General features: G+C 38.9%; 2 protein-coding genes across 2 annotated transcripts in view; one reads left to right on the top strand and one right to left on the bottom strand.

The window, feature by feature from the left end:
• The window catches only part of LOC112456842, a 31998-nt gene extending 21697 nt beyond the window's left edge, over positions 1 to 10301 (top strand). The window contains exon 3 of the mRNA XM_025019604.1: positions 7134 to 10301. The gene's annotated coding sequence lies outside the window, so the exon portion shown is untranslated. The remainder of the gene's footprint in view (positions 1 to 7133) is intronic.
• Positions 10302 to 10640: 339 nt separating this feature from the next.
• Positions 10641 to 25480, bottom strand: part of LOC112456841 (transcription activator MSS11) — a 115249-nt gene continuing 100409 nt past the window's right edge. The window contains exons 4-5 of the mRNA XM_025019603.1: positions 24898 to 25334; positions 10641 to 24658 (exon numbers count right to left, since the gene is read on the bottom strand). Coding sequence (XP_024875371.1) covers positions 24262 to 24658; positions 24898 to 25334 — 834 coding nt within the window. The 3' untranslated portion in view covers positions 10641 to 24261. The remainder of the gene's footprint in view (positions 24659 to 24897; positions 25335 to 25480) is intronic.

Below are 25480 nucleotides of genomic sequence, written 5' to 3'. Positions count from 1 at the left end.
GTACGTCCGATAAGGCCGGATGATAAGACGCCGGGGTATTGTTCCACGTTGCAAACAATTAATGATACGCCGCGATCGATAATCGACCGGCCGTCCCTATAGCTTCTCGCAATCGCGAAGCTCTAGGCTACTTTCTCCGGCGTTTTTCACGCGCGCCGAGCCGCGGAAATGTTTCTCCGCCGGAGCATTTCCGCGAGATTTGCGCGATACGTAAATCAGAGATACAGATTTCATATCGTGTTATATACCTGTGCTTCAAAATCATAAATGTATTTTTATGCTTGCGGTTTAACACACGCATAACATATACAATATATTATATATAATTGCTATATCGATCTCATTCATCGCGTATTAAATGTAATATGTTAACGTGTAATATATGTAATATATTATATGTAATTGCTACATCGATCGATCTTATATTAATTGTATGCATACGATAAATATGTGTATAAACAATTATTATACGTAATATATTAAAGTTCGCTCAGCTCTATAATTATTTCCTGTCGAAATTCTTTAGAAATGTACCGTTTTGTGGAATTTTGAATGAAACATCGAGTCGAAAATTGATCTCTCTCCGAAGCTGTAACGATTTCAATTCACGCTTGTCGAGCCCTCAAATTGCTTCCCTGTCTATATTTCACGCGTAACAACGAGCTTCCATCGGCGATCCGAGCATGAACAGCTTCCGACAGAAGCGTTCGGATAAAATTGGTAGCCCGTCGCTCAGGGCTTTAAACTCGCGGCCTCACTGGAGATTGCCGACTCGCGTATGGCTGAAACTCGTTGTCAGCTACGAACCGTATCCGACGACGCGCTCGAGCCTTTCGCTGACGTTCGACGCCCGAGACAGGAACACGCTTCTTCCTCATATTAATCTAGGCTTGTTGAGCCCGCTTCTTATCCATAACGGATTTTTCCGCGTTTTTGCCGTGGCCTCGCGCAACACAAGCACATTATCCCTAACGTGCTTCGTTCCCTGCCGCGATTATCCTCCCGGCGAACGGTAAATCCCTTTCCGATGGGGCGATGGGGCGATCGTCAGACGTCGACTCGAAAACACTCGTCTCTTTATACGCGTATAGGATAATCTTATCGTTAGCCGTATCGATACGCGTAGTGTCATTCATACATAGATTCTTGAAAGGAACGTACAAAAATCTGAGGTAAGATCCTCTCGCGAGTGGGTAAGAAATAAAGGAGATTTTGTACGTTCTAATGTATTACACATCTCTTTTATTTCTTTTGCATTTGTGAAAAGATGTTATCCTCAAAAATCAAAATTACTATATTGATCGGATAGTAAAATTATCCGTAATTTTAATTTTGCTTTGATTAAAAGTAAATGCTGTTGCGCTTATCTGAAAACATTTGCGTCGCGTTATTCGTGCAATTCGACGTTCGGCGAAGGAAAGTAGTAAAAGTAGCGCGCTTTGAGTACACGTTCTCTGGTAAGCGCGTCGCGTCTTTTATTCTTCTATTACTTTTCAGAAATGGGATTCTGAATTTGTTCTGCAAACATTCCCATCGCAAAACGTGTTCGGCGATCTCTCGTGGAACGCGATTGGACTTGAATTGCGCCGTGCACAACGAGTTTACTGGGTTTCCAAGCTCCCGAGCGCGCTCGTTCGCAAGTCGAGCGTGGCGAAGTGCACGCTCCTCCTCGGAGAGCTTTCGTTCGAAACGGAAATGATAGGCTGCAATTATTGCAGTCGTTGGCTTTCCCGTCTGCTGCGGCCGGGCCGTGCGCGCCAGCCGCGAGTGCATAACCGCCGCCGGTCGATTAACTGCGACCTTCGCCGCAACGTTGTGATGCAAATAGACGACATATCCGCAACGGGGATTACGTGCCCGCCTCGGAGCCTCCATACGACAATTTCGTGCGAAGAACTCGCTTTCCGTACTTCCAACCAATGAAGCTTAAAGACAGTCAGTCATTTTATAAAACCTTCGTGAGAACGTAACCGTGATGAGAGATTAAAAGAAATGTAAAACCTTGATTAATATAAATTGAATATTATATTGAATTAAATATGAAATTGAAGCTTCTTACTTTGTCTCAAGAAGATTGGTAAATACCAAAACGAGGAAAGATGCAATGAGACACAATTGAAGACTGAAATTCCTGCTTAACCATCTCTATCTCACTGCATGGCATTCGTCTCGCTCCAGAAGATCGGCGAACGAAAGTTCTGTGAAGCCGTGATGTCGATGGAGTTGCATGCCCCGCTTGCATCATCGTGATCCCAATTGCGCGACCCTAGCGAGGATTTTAACACGTAGCGCGGGTTAATCGTTACCGAAATCTTGTATAATCGATCGATATTAATTATCGCGCGCTTTCACTAGATGACCTTTATAATCAGCTATGAGAGACGTTTCAGTGCAATCAATCATTGTCATCCTGAAAAAATATAATTGGATTCGCCGTAAGACATGCAACAGTCGAATTCTTCCAGAAATTATTCGCAGCTAATACACTGTTAAACATTAAGGAATGTTTTTTCCTTAATGTGTTCTTTATAAGATAGCTATGTGGTAGAATATAACTCATAAGTACACATGATATTTGTTATGTACGTGCCTTCTTTTTGTGCCGCGTTTTCATTCTAGCATCACTGTCCTGGACACAAATACCGCGGATGATGCTCACCGGATCCTTCATTGAGAAAAAATCGTGAATTGCGGGCGTCGCGAGACGACCGCAAATCGCGCCAAGAACAAACAAAGGGATACTTGATCGCTTGCAAACGAGTTTCGCGGCCAATTATAAATTAAATCGAATTAAATCGACGGCTACCACCACATCGTCGCTAGAAGGCGGACCTTGGCGAAAACTCCCCCGCTTTTTACGATCACGCGTATGCGCAAAATCTTTTACGGCGACGCGCGTAATTGCAATGTGGCGAGGAGAGTGATAAACAACGCTCGCTCGCTCCCTCGTTCCACGACGCGACGGGGCGGGCTGGCTCTCTCGCTCGGTTTTCACTCGCTCTCGTGCGCGTCGGATTTATCGGCATGCTTAATTGCTGCCCGAGACGAAAGTCAGCCTCGAAACACGGGTCCGCGTACCTTTCGTCGTGCTTTTTCTGACGCGTCGAAGTTGCCTGGTGTATTCTTATCCAGTGCCCCCGCTAAGTTATCCTCTTGCAACTCATAACTAGAAACATTCTCAGATTATTATTTATCTCTTAGAAAAGAAAATTCAAATAAAATGGATAATTTCTGATTATCAATCCTTTACAATTCTTAAGAAATATTTCAATGTGTAAAAATTTCTCTTCCTTCTGACATTAAACTTTGCAAATGTTACTATTATAGAAGTGTTTACATCAATTTTTTATTTGTCAATTTAATTATTACAAATAGCTACAATAGATTTTATTAATGAATTTAATATAAAAAAAGACAAGATAATTTTTAAAATTTTTATTTCCAATTATCGGACTTCCAGAAGCCACTGCATATTTTTCGATCTTTTCATTTTCTCGACACGCCACGCCGCAAGCGTCGACTCTGGCCTCTTTCGCCCGTGTTCAGAGAATTACGAGCTTCCAGACTGATTATTAGGTCTCGAAGATTTAAGACGGTGTTTTAAATACTTGGGCAGTAACATTGAATTCATTCCGTAATGAAAGAGCGTGCCGATTTCTTTGTCCCGCTGTTTAACATTCGTCCGCGCGGCCCGTTGGACCCCGAGGACATTAACCCACTAACTGGAAGATTACTTTTTTTTTTATACGCACAGCGTCGTTTGTGTGCCTTCAAAGGAGACCATAATTATCATATCTTGCGGTTTCAGATGTTGTGATATTTCGGGAGAATTTATGACCCCGTTTTATGCGTTGAAAGAGAATTTAATAAGCGTTTAGAATGATACTCGATTCGCGTATTATAATTAACGTATTATGACGTTGACCTAGTTAGAAAACATGATAAATAATAACATATTGGACGTAACAATTAGAATGACAGAAAAACATAAATTTTAGGCTTGAGAGAGAAAGAGAAGATTGCTTGGACGCATAAAGGCTTTTTTATCATACAAAATTCTTTTCCTATATTAATATAAATACTATGTTACAAAATTAATTTTTTACAATCATTACCAATAGTAACGTTGTTGTTAAAAATTAAGTTGTAAATGTTGTGTCGTTATTAAGCAATTTTGATGTTCAAATTCAATCTACATATAGCGCACTCCTAGAAGAATACTGTCACAAAGCAAAAAATTCTATTTTGAGTTAAGCCTATATAAAAAATATGCCAAAACGTTACCTACGTGCTATAATAGTGTCACAAGTCTGTAATCTATATGCGAAATCCGCTGCACGAGGCAGAAGTGTCGTTACTCTTTTAAACCGGTTATGTTGCGATCGCTGGATGAATAGTGTCATAAGTAAATTGACAAGTAAATCGCAGCAGACCTTTTCAAGAAACAGTACAAGTCTCATTATAAAACAAAATATCGTAATTGTAATTGCATTATAGTTATCTCACAATTCAAAATTGTTTTTCCTCTCTCCTGAAAATTGTGAATTTTTGAGTTGTGACAGTATTTTTCTAGAGGTGCGATATATTAAATACTCAACCGTGCTACAGATTTTCGGCCTCGGAAATGATTCTCTCTCCCTCGAAACATTATGGATTTAACATCGGGGGAATCGAAGAAGTAACTTAATGAACGCAATAAATTACGGGTGTACAAATATAACGATCGTAAGCTTAATATCGATATACTGTTTTCTAAACCGGTATACCATGGGATGGATCAGACGGGGAGGGGGGAATCGGGCAAGGGGGGGATCCGCCGCATTCTGTAGCGCCAATTTGCATGACCGATGATCGGGCCGCTACTATATGCCAGTGACTAGGTGCATCATCATTACGCACTACTGAGATACGATCAAACTGTCGGTAATAACAGTCGCACGACCCCGCGCGCGCAGACGAGAGAGCAGGGTCGCGTTTATTAAATTACGTCAAATTATTGGTACGCGTCGGGGTATCCGGTCGAGGCCTAAACATAGAATACCCTCGGCCTCGCTGGTTGTTTAACAGTGAGCAATCACGCTACTTTCCCAATTAGACCGCTAATTTTATCGGGAAGCGTGTAATTGCCGCGCTGAGCCAAATTCGCGTGTAATATGTTCAGCGCACTTTCCCAGAGAACCGCTTAATTATCGGTCAATGGCTAATCATGCATGAGTGATGTGGAATTAAGTTATCTTGCTGCGTCCCAATTATAAAAAATTGATGCACCGCTTTGGAATATTAACCCTAGAATCCATGATACATTTTTTTGACCTTCTAATCCATGACTGGGGGCAATATCGACCCCACGCTTTATTTGATCGTAAAACCGGTCCTACAGAAATAAAGGGCCTTTAAACCTACATGAATTTCTTCGTTTTTTAATAACGAAGAGAATGGTATACGGTAAATTTAATTTTGCTCAAGTTTAGTTAGTGAAAAATCCATTTAAAGACTGAAAAACGCAGAAAATCAGCAAAAACCTCTTTTTTTAAACAAAAATTTGTATCTTTTTTTGTAATCAACCGATTTTAAAATTTCAAACGGGGTTTTAAAGAGGACACATTAGACTATTAGAAAAAAATTGTCATCGCTATGTTCTGTTCAAAAAGTATATTTATTTGGGACTATAAAGATGAAGAAATTCGCAAAGTTGAAATACGGAAAAAGTCGATGAAAAAACCATAAAAAATTGTATTTTAAGTATTATTTCATTTTTATTTGATACAAAATAGTAAAAAATATGAAAAAAATGAAACATTATATCGCCCAGCCATTTTCTGCGAAATGTCAATCTTCTTAGGCAACGGGATTTTTACCGACTAAATTGTGTGATATTTCGTCTTAAATAATATTTATGACTATTTATGCTCAGATTACGTAATAATACATGATATATATTGATTCTAGCGAAAAAATAAAATTAGCTTACCGTGACGAAACTCAAACGGCAAGTCACGACTGGGGTCGATATCGACCCCACGCCCGCTTTACGACTGTGCTACTTCACTGCTAGCGAACAACTAACGCTGCGCCCGACATAACCCTACTTTTAGAAAGTTGAAATGAATTATGGTTCAGGTCCTGAGTCGATAATGTCACTCGCTAGCTCAGGAGCGTAGTTCAAAGTTCGCCTGGGGTCGAAATCGACCCCAGTCATGGATTCTAGGGTTAAGTACAGCGTTTTGTATCAAAGGTCTTTAGTAGATTGTTTTATTTTTATCTGAAATTTAAGTTTTTTATTAGGTCAGTTTATAATTGTAAAACTCAAATCTCATCTAAACGTGCGTTTTTAGCGCTACTTGTTATATCTTGAAACTTAAGTTAGATTTCATTTACATACACGATCATTCCACTCCTTTCCTGAGTACAATCTCAGTTGAATTTTAATAAAAATGTAACTTTTCATCCAGCCATATATCTCACAATCAGAATATAAAATTCTGTTTATAAATATTTTACCCGATATACTCTCGAGGTTCAAATAACGATTATAAATACGGCCCTAAGTTATTGCCGAAGTGACACTTTCAATTAACGACGCCATAAATATCGAAGTATAATTTCCATTTATTCATCCGGGTAACGTTCCGCATGTATCGTGTTTTATTACCGGCAGTGCGATAACTGTTCATCAGCGGTCAAGATTGAAAAAGGCACAGTTCGTAAAGTGTCACATGAAATTTTCAATGACATTTCATGCGCCAAAATATATGTCTTGCATCTATATATATCTCATATACCTAAAAGACTTTTTTAACATAAAATTATTAACATAGAGAAGACTGTTGTTTTAATTAAATTTTAGTTATGTGACTGTATTTCACTTTCACTACCATTCTTTGTCATATTCCATAAATCTCTATCTTTAAAAAATACTTTATAAATGATTGAATTAATATGAAATTGTTACGTGATGCGTTCCAAGAAGAAATGGATCGAATCTGTGAGATTCAAATATAACTTTATATTTAAGATAAATCTTATTATGGACTCAACTCTCCGTTTGAATACATCGTATTAATTTTTCTAATACTTACATTAATTTATATTTCAAGCATACACAAATGTGGTTGTTTTAATTCTGCTTGCAGATTCGACCGACGAAGGGCTGAAGAAGGCAAAGAGCGGTTCAGATGAAGAGCCGTGGATCTCCGGCGTCGTTCGTTCAACTAATCAAAATTCGTAACAGGAGCTCAAGGGAGAAGAATAGAAGGACGCGATGCATTTCTGCCAGCGATTCCGCCATTCTTTCAGCATTAATATATCGCAGCTGCGAAAGCCATTCAAACTCGTCGTCCGCCACACGACTGCATGTATATACATGCTGTACACATGCATACACACATACTCACACCCACATAAACGTCACATATGAAAGACCCAAAAGCCTGATCAACGCCGCGTACTTCCTGTGATCGTCGATTAACGATAAGTGGAATAATCAAAAATAGCGACGCAGCGGAAGAGGATATGTTCAGGTCACGAAAAGAGGAGCGAATTACTAGAATGTTCTCGTATAGAGAAAGGCGACGCCGTGTTATAAAGAGTATCGAGATCGGTATCGAAACGCGACGAAGCATAAATAGTGGAAGCCGATATTTCGTAAGATCCCAAGTAACAATGGTCGATCTTCCGGTACGTATAACATACATAATCTAATCTATATAAAACAGATCCGTTCATAAATCAGAAATCCTGCATAATGACCGCGCAAATATTTTTCCTACCTAGAAAATTGAGGATTGATATTTAGCACGGTTAAAATTAACCCTACGACGAAAACATATCGCTTGATATTGTTTTGCATATTTCGTTTACCTTGTCTTCGTCTCGTTGCGGAAAAGGAAGGATTTGTCCAATTTTTAGTTAGAGATGGAAAAATATTGGCAGTATTTATATTTGCGTATCATTTTCCTGGCGATGCAAATTTCTTTCTCAGTAATCAGATACGTAAAAAATTATATCTCAAATGAGATAAATTTTAAACAAAAGTATAGGTCAATTATTTGATAAAATGACGAGTATTACAAATTATCGATATAATCCATGCTATTGTAATATAATAATGCAATATATGTTGTCTTTTTTATAATAATGTTGATATTTTTCAATCTCCAATACGTATTAAAAAAGATAAAGAATTTGTCACGGAACTATACCTTCGTTACTCTTTGTCATCGATTGAGAATGGGAACCGGAAAGTCGCGAAGAGGGTCGGAATCTACATGCCGTATGTAATCGCGCATTGTCCGAAAAGCTAACACGATTTGCGCACGCGTGAATCACGACATTCGCCTCGTACACGAGTAGTAGATTCATTTTATAAAGAGACGCGCCGTCAGAAGGGATTGCGGTCTGGCGAGCCGCGTAGTTAAGGATACGAATGCCATAATAATGACCAAGTTTTTATGGTTGTACTTAAGTCATACTTTATACTCTACTTTACTGTTTAAGGATGTTTTAAGCGTAAGTTACTTCATATTTCCATTATTAAAGTGTCTCTATTACAGTTATCGCTACCGTTTTACTTTCGCGTCGTCGGGCTGAATGGCGAATCGACGTCATTTAGCGCTGATCGTCGAGAAAAATTGGTAGAAGTTATGAAAATGTAATACCGCCTACCTGCACTTGTGATCGTATATCTAACTTGAATTCGAGAGAATAAACTGAATGCTCGTAATCTGTACATCGGACCTTTCAACATTACGATCAGATAAATAAATTTTTCCACGCTTTGTATATCGCCTCGGCAATAAAGGAAGATCTGATGGCAATCTTTATTAAATAGACAAGGAAGATATCAATTAATATATCAGATTAGATGAATTGGGCGACTAAATTTTTTATTTGCCGCTTAAATACGGCAAAAAACACTTAAGCTTATGCTTTTCTATAAAATTCTGTCGAACGTAATTAACAGGACAGTTTGGAAAAATGTCTGAGCGCTTGGTTGTTCCCTGTTTCGTATATGTTGGATTTTTTAGACTTTTATTTTGCGAACTCAATTTTCATACTGTGCGTTAGGAGCCAAGTAATGTTGGATGAAACATCATGAAATTATATATTGTACTTACTTCCATCGCAAGGTTAGAGAAGCCATCAACAGATATCGCCTGCGATCGCATGGACGATAAGGAACAGACTCTCATTAAAAGTCAGGTGCGAGACCACCTCTCGGTTGATGGTCCCGACCAAAGGACGCGTTTGGACCTTGGTCTCATTTTTGTGATTATTTAATACACGTTAAGCAAACAATAGAATAGGTGAAGCCTTGTTATAATTGAGTATATGAGAATAGCCGTTGTACTAGCCTTACAGAGACGATGCCATTCTGCATTCAATAGCGGAAGAAGCGCAATAATTACGACAATTATCCGAGGATATTTTAATTACGCTCATATATATAATAATTAAATTGTTTATTCAAGAGCACTGACAAACTGTTTTCAGTTATCAGTAAGAATGAAGCTCTTTCGGAAGAAAAATTGGAAACAAGTGGCCTTCTTCAAAAAGATAATTTACGAGAGCTGAATGAGAATAATCAGGATACATTCGTTACAATGAGCTAGCTATATTACAATGTGTACAATAAGTTTTTAGATTTATAATACGAAGTATAGATTCTATTATCATGATATATTATATCGCGTAATGAATTTGTATAGAAGGCACTCGGTCCCCTTTACGACAGAACTCTGTGTGTTATAAGCGTGTACCGAGCGAATACGCTTATTTCGTATGTCGATGTTCTCGGAGAGTATATAATTTTGCCATGACGACGAGCGCCGAAAGAACCTACAGCGGGGAGCTTGTAATAGCGATATCACGCGTTTTGCGCGCAGCTAGAATCTATTTTTCTAGTTCCTTTGGGGCATTGGATGTCAATGGATCTCCATGCGAGCGATCGATTGCTTTCGAATAACGCGAGACCTGGCCGTTTTAGCCGTTCTCCCTTGCATAAAAAGGCAAAATGATAGCAACTAAAGCGAACAGATCTGTGCTATAATTACACGATCGGCTCAGCGATATCACTTCAACATCGTTCTCGCGGCGAAATACTCAGCGCGTAAGGGTCGAGGATCGTTGTGCCTTCGTGTATGCACGTTAAAAGTACGTTTAATGATTGTAAGAAGGGCAGACATCCACACTTTGTGATTCCATAAGCAGTTGTTCATTTTTTTATACTTACTTTAATGCTTACCTAGGATAGAGCTTGTGTACCCTAAAGAGTGTTTCAATAAAAATCATAATGAAATAAATCCGCTGCGTTGTGCTTATATTTTTCTCTCTCTCTCATAAAAAAATAAAGGATCCTTTTTTACCTCTCTTTTGCAGCTCCTAGTAATTTATTGATTTATTATTTATAATTTATATTATATAATATATCAATATATTAGTAATAATGTCTTTAGTTATATACACTTTTTGCTATCAATTTATACACTTTAAACTTTGAGCAAAAAGTTCTTTTTTCTTAATCTTGCGAGGAGATTCGAAAGGAAAAGCTCGTAATAAATATTTCGATAAATTATCGGTGGACTTATCGTAAATAAAATAAATCGCAATCATTGAATATACTGTTGCACAAAAGTCGCACGTATCGAAATCCAATTTGCTTTATTAGTATATCACAGGTAGGGTTTTATACAAGGGACGAAACAAGCGGATAACATGGTTTATTACTTTTTTTTTGTATTCAAGGTATTTCGAATGAATGTTACAAGCAATAATATAATCAAAGGTAATGAATGAAAAGCGATGAAACTAAAGTCAAATATTACACCTTTTTCGGTATTGGTCACATTACCTCATCTTCGAATGATTTTTTTTCGCATTTACCATCTTTTTCTCTTTTCCATTTTCTCTTTTTTTTATGATTTGTACTTCTCTTGGCGCAATCTCTTGGCTCTCTGGCTTCTAAGGAACCAGTCGATTGCTTTCCAACGTCGACAGATTTGCGAGGTTTATTATACTTTATCGTATAATGAGAGAGATATTCAGGAACGATGCCACTTGATTCACAGAAATTCTTAAAAAGGAGAATTGTCACGCGGGAGATCACGTTTATTAAACGTTGCCTTGTATCAACGTAGTTTCGCGTATCTATAATCAGTCGAATAAATGCTGGCAGACTTTCCGAGCTATGAAAAACATTATTTTACGCAACGTGAATCGAATGCTAAAAGATTCTTTTATAGGCGAAGGGAAATGAGATGGAGGAAGAATCGGTGATAAACGTCGATCTCCCGCTCGTTGACAAGTACACACGCGAATTAAATGGTGTAAATCACGTAAAGCAACAACAGAAACGCGTAAATCAGGCCGCATCGTTGCGATAACGACGGTTAAGCGATATCGTTCGCCGTCGTTATATATTCCGCTTAATAAAATCTTGTTGATTAAGATAACGAAACGCTAGTTACAATAACTTTTCTAATTAACGATTATTTGGTAATATACAAAGTAGTAGAAAAGAGGGAAAAGCAAGTCCGTCTCCCATCTCGTAGATTTTTCATCGTAAATACAAAAACGTAACGCGTAGTATCTAAAAGTATGTATGTGTTCCAGGACGTCTCGAATATGTTCTGATCGCGCGGAAGAGTCTTTCGGATCGGACATGATTAGCGCAAATCAGATTTATTACGCAACCCGCCGATAATTCTCGACTTTCCTCCAGAATTATCGTGATAAGCGAAAAAACGATATTTTATCTTCACTGGAAAAGAAAGTAAAACACATCTCATTGGCCTGGAAAATTTGTCGATCAGCCAATCACTTAGCTGAATGACAGATGGTAAATTTTTTATCGTGCCTTTCTCTGTACCGCCGACTTTTAATTGTGTCAAAATTTGACACGTGCGACCGTTTCACGAGAAAAGACCGGAGATGCTGGAAACGCGTTCTCGAAAATCCCGAGCGCGAAATGACAAAGTTCTCGCGAGCTATATACGTCGAAAACTTGTCCGCGCGATCGTCGCCGTCGCGTCGTGGAACTCACGCTTTAATCGTATGCGTACCGCTGTACCTGTAATATTCCTTCCTTTTTTTTAAATGTAATATATCGTTATAATGTTCGTGTAACAATAAAGCAATATGCAAATGGTATTGAAGACTTCTCGTTCGGAGGTGGCTGCTTGTGTTAGCGCGTTCCGTGCATTCGCGCAGAGGAATTCCATTAGTTCTAAGACACTTCGCGCTCTTTCACGTATCTTTGTCTAACGCATTTTCTCACTCTCTCGCTATCTCTTTCTCTCCCATGTCCGCTCTCTCGCTCGGTTTTGCCCGACTAAGGTAATCTCGCTATTATTCGCTATTAATGCGCCGCGACAACTCTGGAGTATCACTCTCCGATTTATTTCATTGTATCAATCTTAAAGTGTATATAACTGATCTTTTTGTTGATGATCAATAAAAGAAAACTTTTGTTGATAATCAATAAAAAAAAAGTAGAAGGTAAATATGACATATTTTGCATTGATATTTGCATTGATGAAAGTGCTATAATAATTTTATTTCAATTTTATTATTTAAATGATTGCTGAATGAATTATTTGTTAGTAATTTTTATTTTTGTTATTGCGGCACATTTTCGCGTATAATGACCACCTTCAGTCATTTTCTTCTTTCAATAAATTCAGAATAATCATGCATGGCAAAGTACCAATCGAGAATAGAAATAGCAGATAAGAGCCGAATATATCGCTTCGCGCATGTTTCTCTCGAAAGGAATCCTGTAATACAGGGTGTCGTCGAAATATCGGGTGTCCTTTTAATCAAGTTTCTCGGCCAATTTAGGGTCCATTTTTGTTTAGACAAAATATCAGGAGAGTTCATAATTTTCGTACTTCTCCACAATCCTCTAATCTCTAATGATAAAACGTTACATTAAATTAAACTAATCGCAAAATATGTTTTTGCCCACTTATTTGCCTTCCGAGGATTATTTTGCGAAAAGCATTTCATTTTCAATCGCTAATAACTCTCGGAAGCCTCTTTCCCGCTCAAATTTTCTTTGAGAAAATATCGATTCCAAGGAATGCCCTGGATCAAGGACGCCCTGTATAATATTGGCGATTTCCTCCAAGTTCTGAGTTAGTACCCGATTCGGGCTCTCAAACGCCTTAAGTCGCCTTAGCACGAAACCTCCGCTTTCTTTTCCAGCCGCATCCGATATCTCTCTTCTATTTCTCGTACGATAGTAATCATAATTCTTAACGCTATCCGCCGACCCGAACGAATTATGTGGATCGTTCCCCGTCACAAATACTGACGAGTATACTTCCGATATTCGCTCGAGTCGCCGCGATGCAGTCGGCGTTCTTATTATTTTACGGAGCTTAATCGACGAAAATCTTTCTCGCACTCTCACTCGCAAAAAATCGACGCATTCTTTTTCTCAATTCATCTCTTTCTCTCTCTCTCTTTCTTTCCTTTCCTTCCTGGCACTCTAAATGACTACCTAGTTTTCCTATCGCTTCTCCGATCGTTTCTAGCGTCGTGACACGCCTCATTTTTGATATCCCCTTTTATTTTACGTAGCATACGTAATTAATACCAATGATCGACACACAAGACTGTTTACTCCTTGGAGAATTCATGTTTTTGATTCTTAAAGATAAGCATAAGGGGGGAGGAAGCAGAAATATATTAATAATTAGAAACTTAACTGTTTAAAATCTCGATTAGTTACTTTATGTTATTCTAATTTCTCTCTTCTCGTACATAGAATTTTTTCTCAATAAAATTTATATGTGTAATTATATTACACGCGTTTCTGACGAATTCTTAAAATCTTTCACAGCGATATTGGATGCTGATAAATGAGCGAGTATTTTGCGAATTTCTTCGTTTGGAGAAATTCACATATATATAATTCCTGCAAGTTCACCCTCTTGCACCAAATATACTTGTTGAGAAAATCGTATATTGTTACTCGCTCATCGGCTATAAATAAATAACGCGGATAAAATGAGATATCCTCGCGCGAAAATATCAATACGTATTTTGTTGAACGTTATTCCCTTTCTTTCCCGGCTTCCTCGGAAAGAAATTTTAAACAGTTTTTCTTTCCGGTTATATATGGATTCCCATATTTCGACTTTCGACAGGGGCGATTAACGATCGTGTTCATAGTGCAATAAATTATACGATTTGTGCGATCTCTCACGTTTCAGTATCTAGGATACTGAGGAACGCGATATACGCCTCTTGGCAATGCTCGATCGCGCAATTTTTTTGTCTTACACTAGTCACTAATTGATACTTGCACAGCGATTTATTCGCAAATAATATTAATTAATCATAATCGTAAGAATAACCATAATTACATATAATTAAATCATAGAAATACATCACAGAGAATTATATCTTTTTTTTCCCTTCCATTTTATATTACCGATTCATACACAGACTCTTCTCTTAGAATAAATTGTCAGTCAACCAAACTCGTTAATCTCTCGCCGTTAATCTTCGTCTCGAATCGGTCTCCGAGTTCATTCTTTTATCGGGACGTACGATCAACACAATCCTACGGCCAATTTATAGACTGCGTCGTGTCTCCGGCTAACGTCAAGGAACGACGTCGTCCTCTCTCGCGGTAGAACTTGGTGACAGAGATTTGGATTTTACAGCCCAAGAAGACTTCACGCGGAAGGATTACACGCGGTCGTCCCGTTCTCTCTTACAGACGTTCGTACATTCACTCCAGTGATGGATTCAAAAATTTCAAAATGATGAGCGATAAAGACTCGAGATGAAAACAAAAAAGTGTCGAGCAATATCTCTTAGATAATTCAATTCTATATTTTTTCTATGTGACGTGTATTTCTCTAGACATTTATTTCATTCTTTTATTTTTTTCAGAGAAGGTATTCTTTCAACTACGTTTTCATTTCGAATCTTTAATTGAAATTTATGATTGCCTCTTGAATATTTATTCTTCTTCGCGTCGCGTTACCGAGATTTACGGCTATTCATTAATAAGTACAAATTTTCAAGAAAGGAATAGTTATGAGGGAGAATTTATAAAACGATTTTCAAGGGTGACAAATGAGCTCATTTGCGTCAGTAAATCCGCCACTAAATCACGCAACACACTCGGTCACGCATTCATCTCCCATTTCCCTCATTCGCTCTCTCTCTCTCTCTCTCTCTCTCTCTTTCTCTCTCTCAGATCGGCTTAGTCCCGGTCAATTACAACTATTTATTACGAACGAGTACACTCGAAACTCAATGGCAGTCTGTTCTTGTGGTGTGGGCGGCGTTTACGACGTGCGGACGACATTCGCTTCGTCAGGCAAAATCGCGTTTATCGGGAATGTGAACGCACGCGGCAAACGCGGCTTGAACTTGAGGAACTTTTGCATTCTTCTTTTTTCTCAATCGCGTTTAGTCTCCACTTTTTTCTTAATTATTATTAATTAATTGCGCTCACCCCGATACCCTCGTCGGTGTCACGGCTCTCTTGTCTCAGTCTCGAGAAGTTATTCTCCTGTGTTTCATCAGTTTTGTAAAAAGAAGAGATACTCGATACTACATCGAGGATGCTCCTCGTATTGCGTCAGGCTATCGGTTGTCTACACATAGAAAAAAGCGCGTATTCTAAAGAGAACGATCCCCACCTCTCCTTCTCTTGTTCTCACTTTTTTGCTTAGAAAAGCTAAATTGCTTTGTGGTCATTGTCAGAGATGAAACGATGACTTTATCCGTTGGATAGATATGTGACTATAGAAAACTCGTGCAACAATTGAAGGATTCATTGTCAGTGCAGTAATTGTCTAAATCCATTTTCTTAAGAATCATCTTTCTTTTTCTCGTGACGCAATGTCTCATCCGGTTTATCAATTTCAGCTCATCTAATTCTTTAATTTAAAGTCATTAGCAAACGTGCCTTTTATACCGTTTCCATTTTCTTTGAAAATTGAATGCGAAGGTAAAAATTAGATTGATGACATTGTGTTAAGGTTAAAAAAGAAAACGATATATTCTTAAAAAGTTTGAAAGACTATTACTGCACTTGGCAACCCTGGAATTCTTTGACTTGCGTAGACAAATAGTAACTTCGAGTGATGAACGTGAAAAGATTCGTCGACTCGGTTCGTCCGTCTGTTAGATTTATTCGATTGCGCTGTTTTACCACCGCCCTTGCTAAAATTGTATTTTTTATGAATCGTAATACGTTCTATTTGAAATCAGAAAAATTCCGCGATTAATTATCCGCGGATAGCCAAATTTTCATTGATTGAGATTCATTATTTTTCACAATTACGACGATTCGAGCCTAATTTAGTCGAGTTATCTCGCGTATTGTGTAAATTGTGAAATACCAACGGGTAGATTCCTCGACTGAAATCTTAATGGAATAGACGATCGAACACTTTTTAAATTCGAATTGACTATTATTAGTGTAAAAAGATGGTCTGTAAAGGAGCCACGTGTTATTTTTTTTTTTTTCCGGTAAACCTCTCCTTTCTTTTCAACTGGACGGTCCATGGAAATTGTAAAACTGGAGTAATACATCGCGTGTTTGCAATATGAGCGATATATCAATATTTGTAAATTCCAGTGGCCAATTTTTACTCGACAATAATTCAATTACACTCGTTTATTCTATGTCCTGTATATGATTTTTTAAAATTTTTACGAAACTCGATTTCCTAATAATTAGACTAGTATATTGTTACATTAATAATTGAAATAGACAAATTGCAAATTCTTTATCCACTTCTCGTTATCACATACAACGCGATGCATTGCTGTATCATATTAATCCTCTGTATCGGTCTTGCACTATGAAACTCTAACAGGATTTTTTTATTTGGTCGACGTTATGCTTCTCTTATTCTTAGTCGTGTTATAATATTAAGTTGTCTAGTTGTCTTCAATGCCTTTAAAAAAAACAAGAGTGTATCGGTGAATTTCTCGAGCTTCTCGAGTAAAGCATCTCGTTTAGTGCGTATTTGATAGTTGGTATATTTTCTCGACATTTTTCAGATAACGTTAATTACTGAAAATGTCATTACGTATTTCAGGCAATTTCATTACTACTCGCGGCGCTAACCACACGAGTTTAAGATCACTTGCGAGAAATGTAACAAGTCGCGAAAAGAAAAAATGAAAACTAAACTTCGAAAGAGATAATTTGACACAAATTTTACTAATTAGATTTCTATCCTTTGACAATTAGTTACATACTTCTCACTCAATGTTTGTCATTAAAATTGATTTCCTTTGAAGCGACGTTACGTTAGGTATGCATTCTGCTATCAATCAACATTAAATAATGCGAATGCGGAAATTCAAGAAGTACGTAAATAAATGTTACAAAAGACAGAAATAATTCAAGATTAAAATTATTTCGAGCCGGTATGTAACGTCATTTTTTCGTCATATTTTAAAAAATTATATCTTCAGTCGCCTTCAAGACTCTCGCGAGGATGTAAATGAGCTCTGCTTGTCTGGTCATAATACCAACTCTCTCCCTCGTCCTCTCAATTCAAGTTAAACGAGAGCTACGCTGGAAAAATACGATATACGAATGAATTCTTCAGTCGCAGCTCTCTTTTCTCAATTTCTGTGATATTGACGATAATTGTTATATTGCACGTCTTTGGTTCACCACGCGCCGCGTGAGCCCGGATCATTCTTCAGTCGACGGATACGGAGTTTCGATATGATTTCAAGTCCAGTCAAAATGTTTTGTTTAAGAAGAAAAAAAGAAAAAGAAATGTATTTCAAGAACTTGAAAAAAAAAAGAAATATCTTTTCGGCGCACTACAAATTACATCTACGCACACTCACACTTCCACATCCTTCTTTCTTTTCTTCCGCTCGCAAATTCACGCCAAGAGAACGCTCACGCTACTCAGTTCTGTTCCTGAAAAACGACTTCTGGAATCTGTCGTTATCTACTCGTTACCACGCTATTTTATACGCACGATCTACATAACCGTCTAGTATTCTCTTGTGTTCACGCACTCCCTATTCCTTTCTCTCTCATTCTCGTCCCACTCGTCTTTCTACCAAATCTATCTACTTATTTACTTCTCTGTTGTACATTCTTCCGCCAGTACTCTAACGCTTTTTATGGTTTTACGCTATATACATCTTTCCTGGCGGGCCCGTGGCGAAAGAGAGCGCGATGCTGACCCGATTAAAAAAATAATTACTCGATTTCGCGAAACGTTTTCGTCGCCGAATTTTAATATATATCTTTTTCGATATATTTATAAAATATGTGAATTATTATTGAATTACGGAGCATTACCAGGTTATAATAAGAATAGAAGACCGCTATATGAAGCTGCTAAGCTTAACAGAATTGAAGAAGCTAAGTTGTTGTTACATTATACAATGCTGACAGAGATCGGTATAGCAAAAAAGCCTATGTATGTGTACACACCTTATCGTAGCCACAAAGAATACTTTAAAAATAGCCTTGTTGCGTAATCTTAATTTGATGCAGAGACTACTACTATAAGTCCAATGAGATGCGAGAGCTTCTGATGGGATACCAAAAACTCCGCCCGAAAAGGTATCGGACCTTAATCAAATGCTAGATACATTTACTCATACATGTGACAAATTTGTGATTCTTGCGTCAAACGCGCTCCAGAAGGCGAACGGGTACGATGTCGGCGTCAATTAGTTCCTTTCCTTTTTTAAATTTCTTCTTTTGGACGCGAATACCCGAAGACTGTGTGTAAAAGACACTATTCTAATATCGCAGACATTCCGAGACGTCCAAAAGTCATCCCGATCTTTCAAAGAAGAAAAGTTTGAAAGACGAGTTATCCCTGTCTCCTTTTTTAAAACTCTTTTATACCGCTCGAGTTTTCTCCACTCCGGCGCGTTTCCTTTATCCCGAAAGAAATTTCGCTACTTCCCTCCACGACGTAAATCCGTGGTCTTCTGAAGACGATCGATTGAGTTAATCTCGGCGCCACTCTCAGTCGCCATTTGCCACGACGTGTACAAATTGGGATTAATCTTAAACAGTATAAAGTCCTCCTCGTCGCTCTCGTGATCGCACGCGCGATTCGCACAGCCACGCTCTCGCAATTCCCAAAGATCGGCTGTCACTTTTTTTCATCCTTCTTACACATCCACACTTTCTATCACCCTTATCAACACCCTTACGTTACTCTATCAGCGACTTTCTTTAGCAGTTAAACCGTATCCTGCAAACTGTTATTCTTTTCTGTTTTTCAACGAAGCTGTAGAGAAGTTATAGGAGCCATAGTATTATATATATACACATACATACATATATATATGCATATGTGTATATATATATATATATATTTATTTATTTTTATACTTTATATGTATATATTCAACGATAAAAAAGATTCGATCGAGTCGATCGAATGTCCGTGTCACCGTGACAGACAGTGACAACTCTTTCCTCACGAAACGTGTGATCTTCGAGCGGCCGTTTAATCTATCGCTAGTTACAATCCCAATGGAACTTCTTTACGTTGTGTCTCTCTCTCTCTCTCTCGTGGATGAGATACCCCGTTCGAAGATCAACCTTTCGAGTCTTCACCCTTAAAACTCGCGCAAACGTATCGACATTTAAAATTTTCGATAAAGATTTCTCAAATTCCTTCGCGCATCGTGACGCACGTGTTGCAACTGATTTTAAGAGCGATGATCGGAATAATCTCGGAAAACTATCGGGAAAACACATATAGGTAAGAATTGACATTTTGCGAGCATTTTAAAATTGTTTCTAAACAATTATTTAAATTGCTTGTAAATTTTCTTCTCAATTTCCATGAAACGCAAATTGCAAGACAATTACTGTGTCACACGTGTTACATTATGTAAAATATTTATCGTATCGAGTTCGTTGGAATTGAACGAAAGCTTAATGGAAACAAATGTCTCTTTGTTTCCAAGACAATAAATGTCATTGCGTCCAAAAGAAGAATTATTCGGTGCATTTCAGAAGTTATGGTTATTTTATGGTTAAGTTGCTACTGATAGACGGATAACGTAATCATCATCATTCATACTGATAACATTCGCGAGCGCATCGGAGTTCAACGTAGTATGAATGCCCAAATGAAGCGGGCTTACTGCTCGCTTGTAATTAAATCTTGCTGAACAATAAGCTATAAATAATCGAGTGTATCACGGCTGTTCGATACAAGCCTACTTTCGACGGGCGTGTTAGATCAGTGAACGATTAACAGTCAGAGAGATATATAAAATAAAACGCGTTAAAATCTGACGGAATATCGATAGTTGCAAAATAGTTGTATCACAGATAGCGTGAATAGTCCAACAACATTAAATGCGAATTTTGCTGTAAACGCAAAAAATTGTATTAATATCTAATATCTAATATAAACTTTAGATATGGTTGTAATAATTATTATCATTATTAATAGACTTACATTATTCCGCGAGAACATTCTAATTAAAATACATAATATATAACATAAAATATAATATATAACATAAATATTTAACATGTTAATCTTACGATTTTTTAATGACTAATGTACTCCGTTAAATTAGAAGAAGTTTTTAGTAATATCAGATATAAAACTTTCTGTTCACACACACGCTAGCATTGATGCGATCGCAAATGATATCAGTATGTAATGAAGAATATGATAAAATACTTTTCGCACATCAAACCAACACAGCTAATAATTAAAAGATTCGTTCAATTCAATCGAGTAGCTTAAAATTTAATTCGATTTCACGACCGTCGCAATGATGTTGCCGTAACAATGCCGATCTTATTCAACACGTGCGCAGCGATGTGTTATAATTTCTTTTTCAATTCGGTCCTCTCCTGCATTCTGCCACCCATCGAGAACAAATCGCGGCACACTGGGATGCCGAGGACGATTACGCAGAATCAAGTAGAAACGCGCCGAAACGAAACGAGTTAAGGGAGAACGAAAGAATCGGTACCGATTGCGAAATTCGAGGATCTCGCCAAGAGATTCCTCAAATGCGTGCAGCACGTATGTGCATAACACTCGTATACTTGATACGTACGTATATAGTTCCGTACGTGTATATATATATATTTTTTATATGTATATAATTTTTCGTATGTGTATGTGTATATATGTGTATGTGTGTGTGTGTATGTATTATGGAAGCGCCGAAGATACTCGCACGAGATTTTCGAAACTATTAAGACTCAGACGTATGCGGGAAATCGAGACGTACATATCGGACTCGCGTGGAAAAGATTCAGTTTGTTGTCATTCATTGAACGTCGCGCGTCGTGTCCATTTTCGTATTTTCAAAAAAATCTTCCCGGCGACTTTTTTCCGTTTGACTTGACAACGCATCGAGCCCAAGTAATGAAGATAGCACGCTCGTCATACCTCGTAGATTCTGTCACTGCAGAATCTAACGCGATAAGATACAGAAGATACGATCGTCTCTATTTGGCGACAAGTCCTGTCCCGTGAAGATATAAATGCCGTGAGTTTATTTATAGTTCTGTACCGTTGGGGAGAGAATCGTAGAGAAAATACGAAAGATGGAAAACGAGGGTGAATTTGTCTATTCTTTTTAGGCCCTCGTGCGTCCTCGCGTGAACGTCGACATCGAGCTTTGTACATTACCTTCGAGATCCGCGACTTCAGAAACGCCGGGATCACACTTTCATCGCGAATGTCGAAAGCCCAAGATAGAATCGTATCTCCTATAAAACGCCTCTCGTACGTTTCGGAAATAATTGCTCCGCTAAACGTGTCCCTCTTCTAGTTCCCCAAAAAATTAATACAGTCCTTATATCTCTGCGTACTAAGGGGAAAAAATCGGTGAGAATGTCAATGGTACATAAAAAAATATCCAAATACGCGCCGTCGAAATGAGATGCCGTGAATTAAATGTAAACGACGAAACGTACGAAAGGCGAGGTTTTATCTTATTCTAGCGTGGTACGTCAGCTAGGTGATCATGTGTTATGCGATATCCGCTAAAAGGTATTATATACACGCAATATAGTTACGGAGTAGCGTTCACATTTATCGTACAGATAGACAATATTAACCTGGATGTATTTCAAATTGCATACTCTGCTAAACAATTCCTATATTTATCCTAACCGCTAGGTTAACTAAAAATCTTAATTGTACTTCTTACCGTCTCATCTTACTTTGTTTGCTCGCTAACTTACATACTTAAAAAGTACTTAAAATTAATTTCTGTAGGCGTAGATATCTATGCATTAAACTCTCAAACACAAGTTCGCTTTCGTACACCAATCAACGTCATCGTAAAAAAAAAGTAGTAGTATTAATAGTAGTAATAATAGTAATAGTATCAGTAATAATGGTCAATTACAGGCGAAAGGATCCATACTAATCGATTAAAAATTGGTCTATGGGCCTACACTCGACGAGCGATAACGCTTGTACAATACACTCGGTGAAACCGTATACTCGCACAAAGAGAAGAAACACAAAAAAATACAATGCACATAATATATAGACGCGTGTAAACGAAAAAAAAGTAAAAGAAAAACTAAACGTTTGCAGCCCTTTTCTCCCCGCCGGTCGATCGATTGTTCAACCATTTCCGAAAGCCGATCGCTCCTCTCCTCGAAAAGGCACGAGAAATTGTAAATTCCAAGCCTCTTAGTCTCGTATCCGCAAGCTATAAGAAATCCGTGTGTCGTGTAGAAAAACTCCTACAAAGCATCGTACGCGAGAGGGTTAAAAGTGAAGTCGCGAAGAAAATCGCAAGACATCGGCCCGACGATGACTCGATAGAAAAACTCGTCCCGGTTTCCCTTCAGCCCTTGCGCGATTATCAGCGTTGAACGACGCTAATTATTGATCCAATAGGGAGATCGGTTGTGGTCGGCGACGCAACGGGAATGACAGTCGGGAGAAACCGCCGCTTTACTGAACAAAAACGGCATCTCCAGGTCGCCGTGTATCGCATTGACGAGTAAGTTAGAGAGGACGAGCGATCGTGGACTCGCTGCTTTTTCGGTCTACTAAATGTACCAACCGGCGCCATCGCTTTTACATCACGAACATTACATCTACTACGAAGGAACAAAAGGGTACTCTCTGGGGATATTTGGCACAGATTAAACGGAATTTTCAACTCGCGACACGAAAACACAGAAGAAAGGAGTCATACGCGCGCGCGGATTGAACTGACCGATCGCGAGTTCCGCTTCGCCGGTGCTTTTCTAACGTATGTCAAATATTAAACGTTGCAGCGGATGTATTTTGATTAACACCTTGTTGTTGTTCGATAGTTCCACTTTCTTCTAGTCGTTTCGCGCTTATCCAGTGGTAACCCCGTAATAAGTATCGAAAGAACATATACATACATATACATATATTTATATATATATGTATATACGCGTCGTTATATCTTAATATTTTTCCTCGCGTCGTCATCTCGTATTTTCATTTCCGTAACAATGTAAAAAAAGAACGTAAATATGTATATATATTTTATACTCTTTACAAATAATATATATGTATGTAATGTTGTATATATGTATATCATACAGCATACGCAGCCTTATGCTAGAAATATTACCGCGGTAGTAGTACTTGCTTTAAGTCCTAAAAATGTTCTACCTACTAAAACGGAAGGAGAAACGTCCACTTTGGGCCTCGTGACTTTCTCGCGAGAAAAGAGGATATTCCTCCAGAGGAGAAGGAGAGAGAGGGAGGGAGGGATTCTTCGAGATTCAAAGCGATCTCGTGGCGATCGTCGGAATTGATCAGCAGGAATCGTTAGTATTTACATGAGATAAAGCGCGATAACGTCGTTTCGTTTTGACAACTCGGCAATGAGGATCCTTTCGTCAAGCTTCGAAGTTAGCTCTGCCTTCACCTATAAACTAACGTCCGCGATTTAAAATCACTTTGTCCTTTATCTAAAAATCTTCCGATTGCATGCATTATCCTTCTTAACAGCCTTGTCGAGGCGAAGGCGAACGAAGCGCGTAGTAGGAACATATGTAAAATCCGATCCCTTCATGCATCTCGCAGGATATCTTCTGAGTTCTTCAGCGCAAAGGAAGAATGCACATGATATTCTATCCCGATCGTTATCACCTCTCCCATTTCTGCGAGCGCTCGATCTCTTGGGTCGGCTAAAAGGAATTCCTCATTTTCGAATGATAAATCACGATGATTTCGCGCGATGAAGCAGAATACATCGTCGTTTTGAATGCACCGTTCAGTGTACGGGACGTGGGGTGTTGCTGGATCACGAATGCTTCACCACGATCACGCCCGGCCGCTGCTGGGTCTGTTGTTGCGTATGAAATTGGAGGAAATGGTCGGCATGCAGTATCCGTTGTTTCACGGGTGTTGCCGTGGCAGATGTCGTCGAGGACGAGGAGGAAGAAGAGGAAGCGGACGTAGTGGTCGCAGACTTTGTTGACGTCGAGTTCGCCGCCGCCTGTTGCTGTTGTTGTTGCTGCTGCTGTTGCTTGTTGGTCAGTGCCAGTGGCATATCTTGCGCAGGTTCATCGCTGAATAGATGGTCGCCCTCCAGGTGACGTATCGCCTCGACGATCGTTTCCAGATTCTGTCGGGACGTGTTCGCGATGTATAACCTTGTCTGCGTACCGTCGTCCAGAGAGTTCGATGGGGAAGGCAACCTGTGTGATTGAGGAATTTTTCATTAGTGCAAAATCCAACCCACCCTACTCTTATTCGTGCGAGAAAATGCCATGTGACATTAGTGACTGTCATATTAGACAAATTAGATATTTAAAGTAAACTAGGTGTCATTTCAAGCGGACCAACTATTCACTTAGATCTTTTCTTACCCTCTACATTTTAAACAATAATTGAGATTGAATGGTCATATTTAAAGTAAAATAAATGTGTCACGTACCTCTCCACCTCGACTTTGGGTTCAGCTTTCATCGCGGCCTCTAGGACACTGGGTAGCCGTTGAGGCTCGGCGGCCGGTGAGAAGGACCTGGTGGGACTCGTGGTGATGTACTGAGGCGAGCCAGTCTTAAAATCTGCGGAGGACGAAGTGGCATACGTGACACGACTTGACGACGAATACGAGTCCGTAGTCGGTTCCTCCATCGCCGTGAACACCTGATTCTGGGTGAAGGTGACTTCTTTGATCTCTTCTTTGATCTCTTCCGTCACCATGTCGGTCGGCTGTGGCGACAAGGGTGGCGAACTCGGGTCCGGGCTGGACGTCTCCACGGTTTGATTGGAGCCCACCGGCGGCAGAGCCATGACCGATACCACCTGAAGCGAGGCCACTGCTTCTTCCGTTTCCTGTGCTAGCACGTTATCCGTGTGCTCGATCACCTAGGACAAGTAGCAATTCTCGTTAATTTTTTTTTTGTTTATTATCGTACACTTGCGAAACCTGTCCCTTCGCGATTTGTTCATTCGCAGCGAAGGCCAGATCGATTGTTTTGTACGCGGAACGCCGTCAGGTAAAAGGGGAAAAA

Source organism: Temnothorax curvispinosus, unplaced genomic scaffold (genome assembly GCF_003070985.1).
Source record: "Temnothorax curvispinosus isolate PA1 unplaced genomic scaffold, ASM307098v1 QBEX01007256.1, whole genome shotgun sequence".
Taxonomy (NCBI): Eukaryota; Metazoa; Arthropoda; class Insecta; order Hymenoptera; family Formicidae; genus Temnothorax; species Temnothorax curvispinosus.
This window is presented reverse-complemented; position numbering and strand designations above follow the sequence as displayed.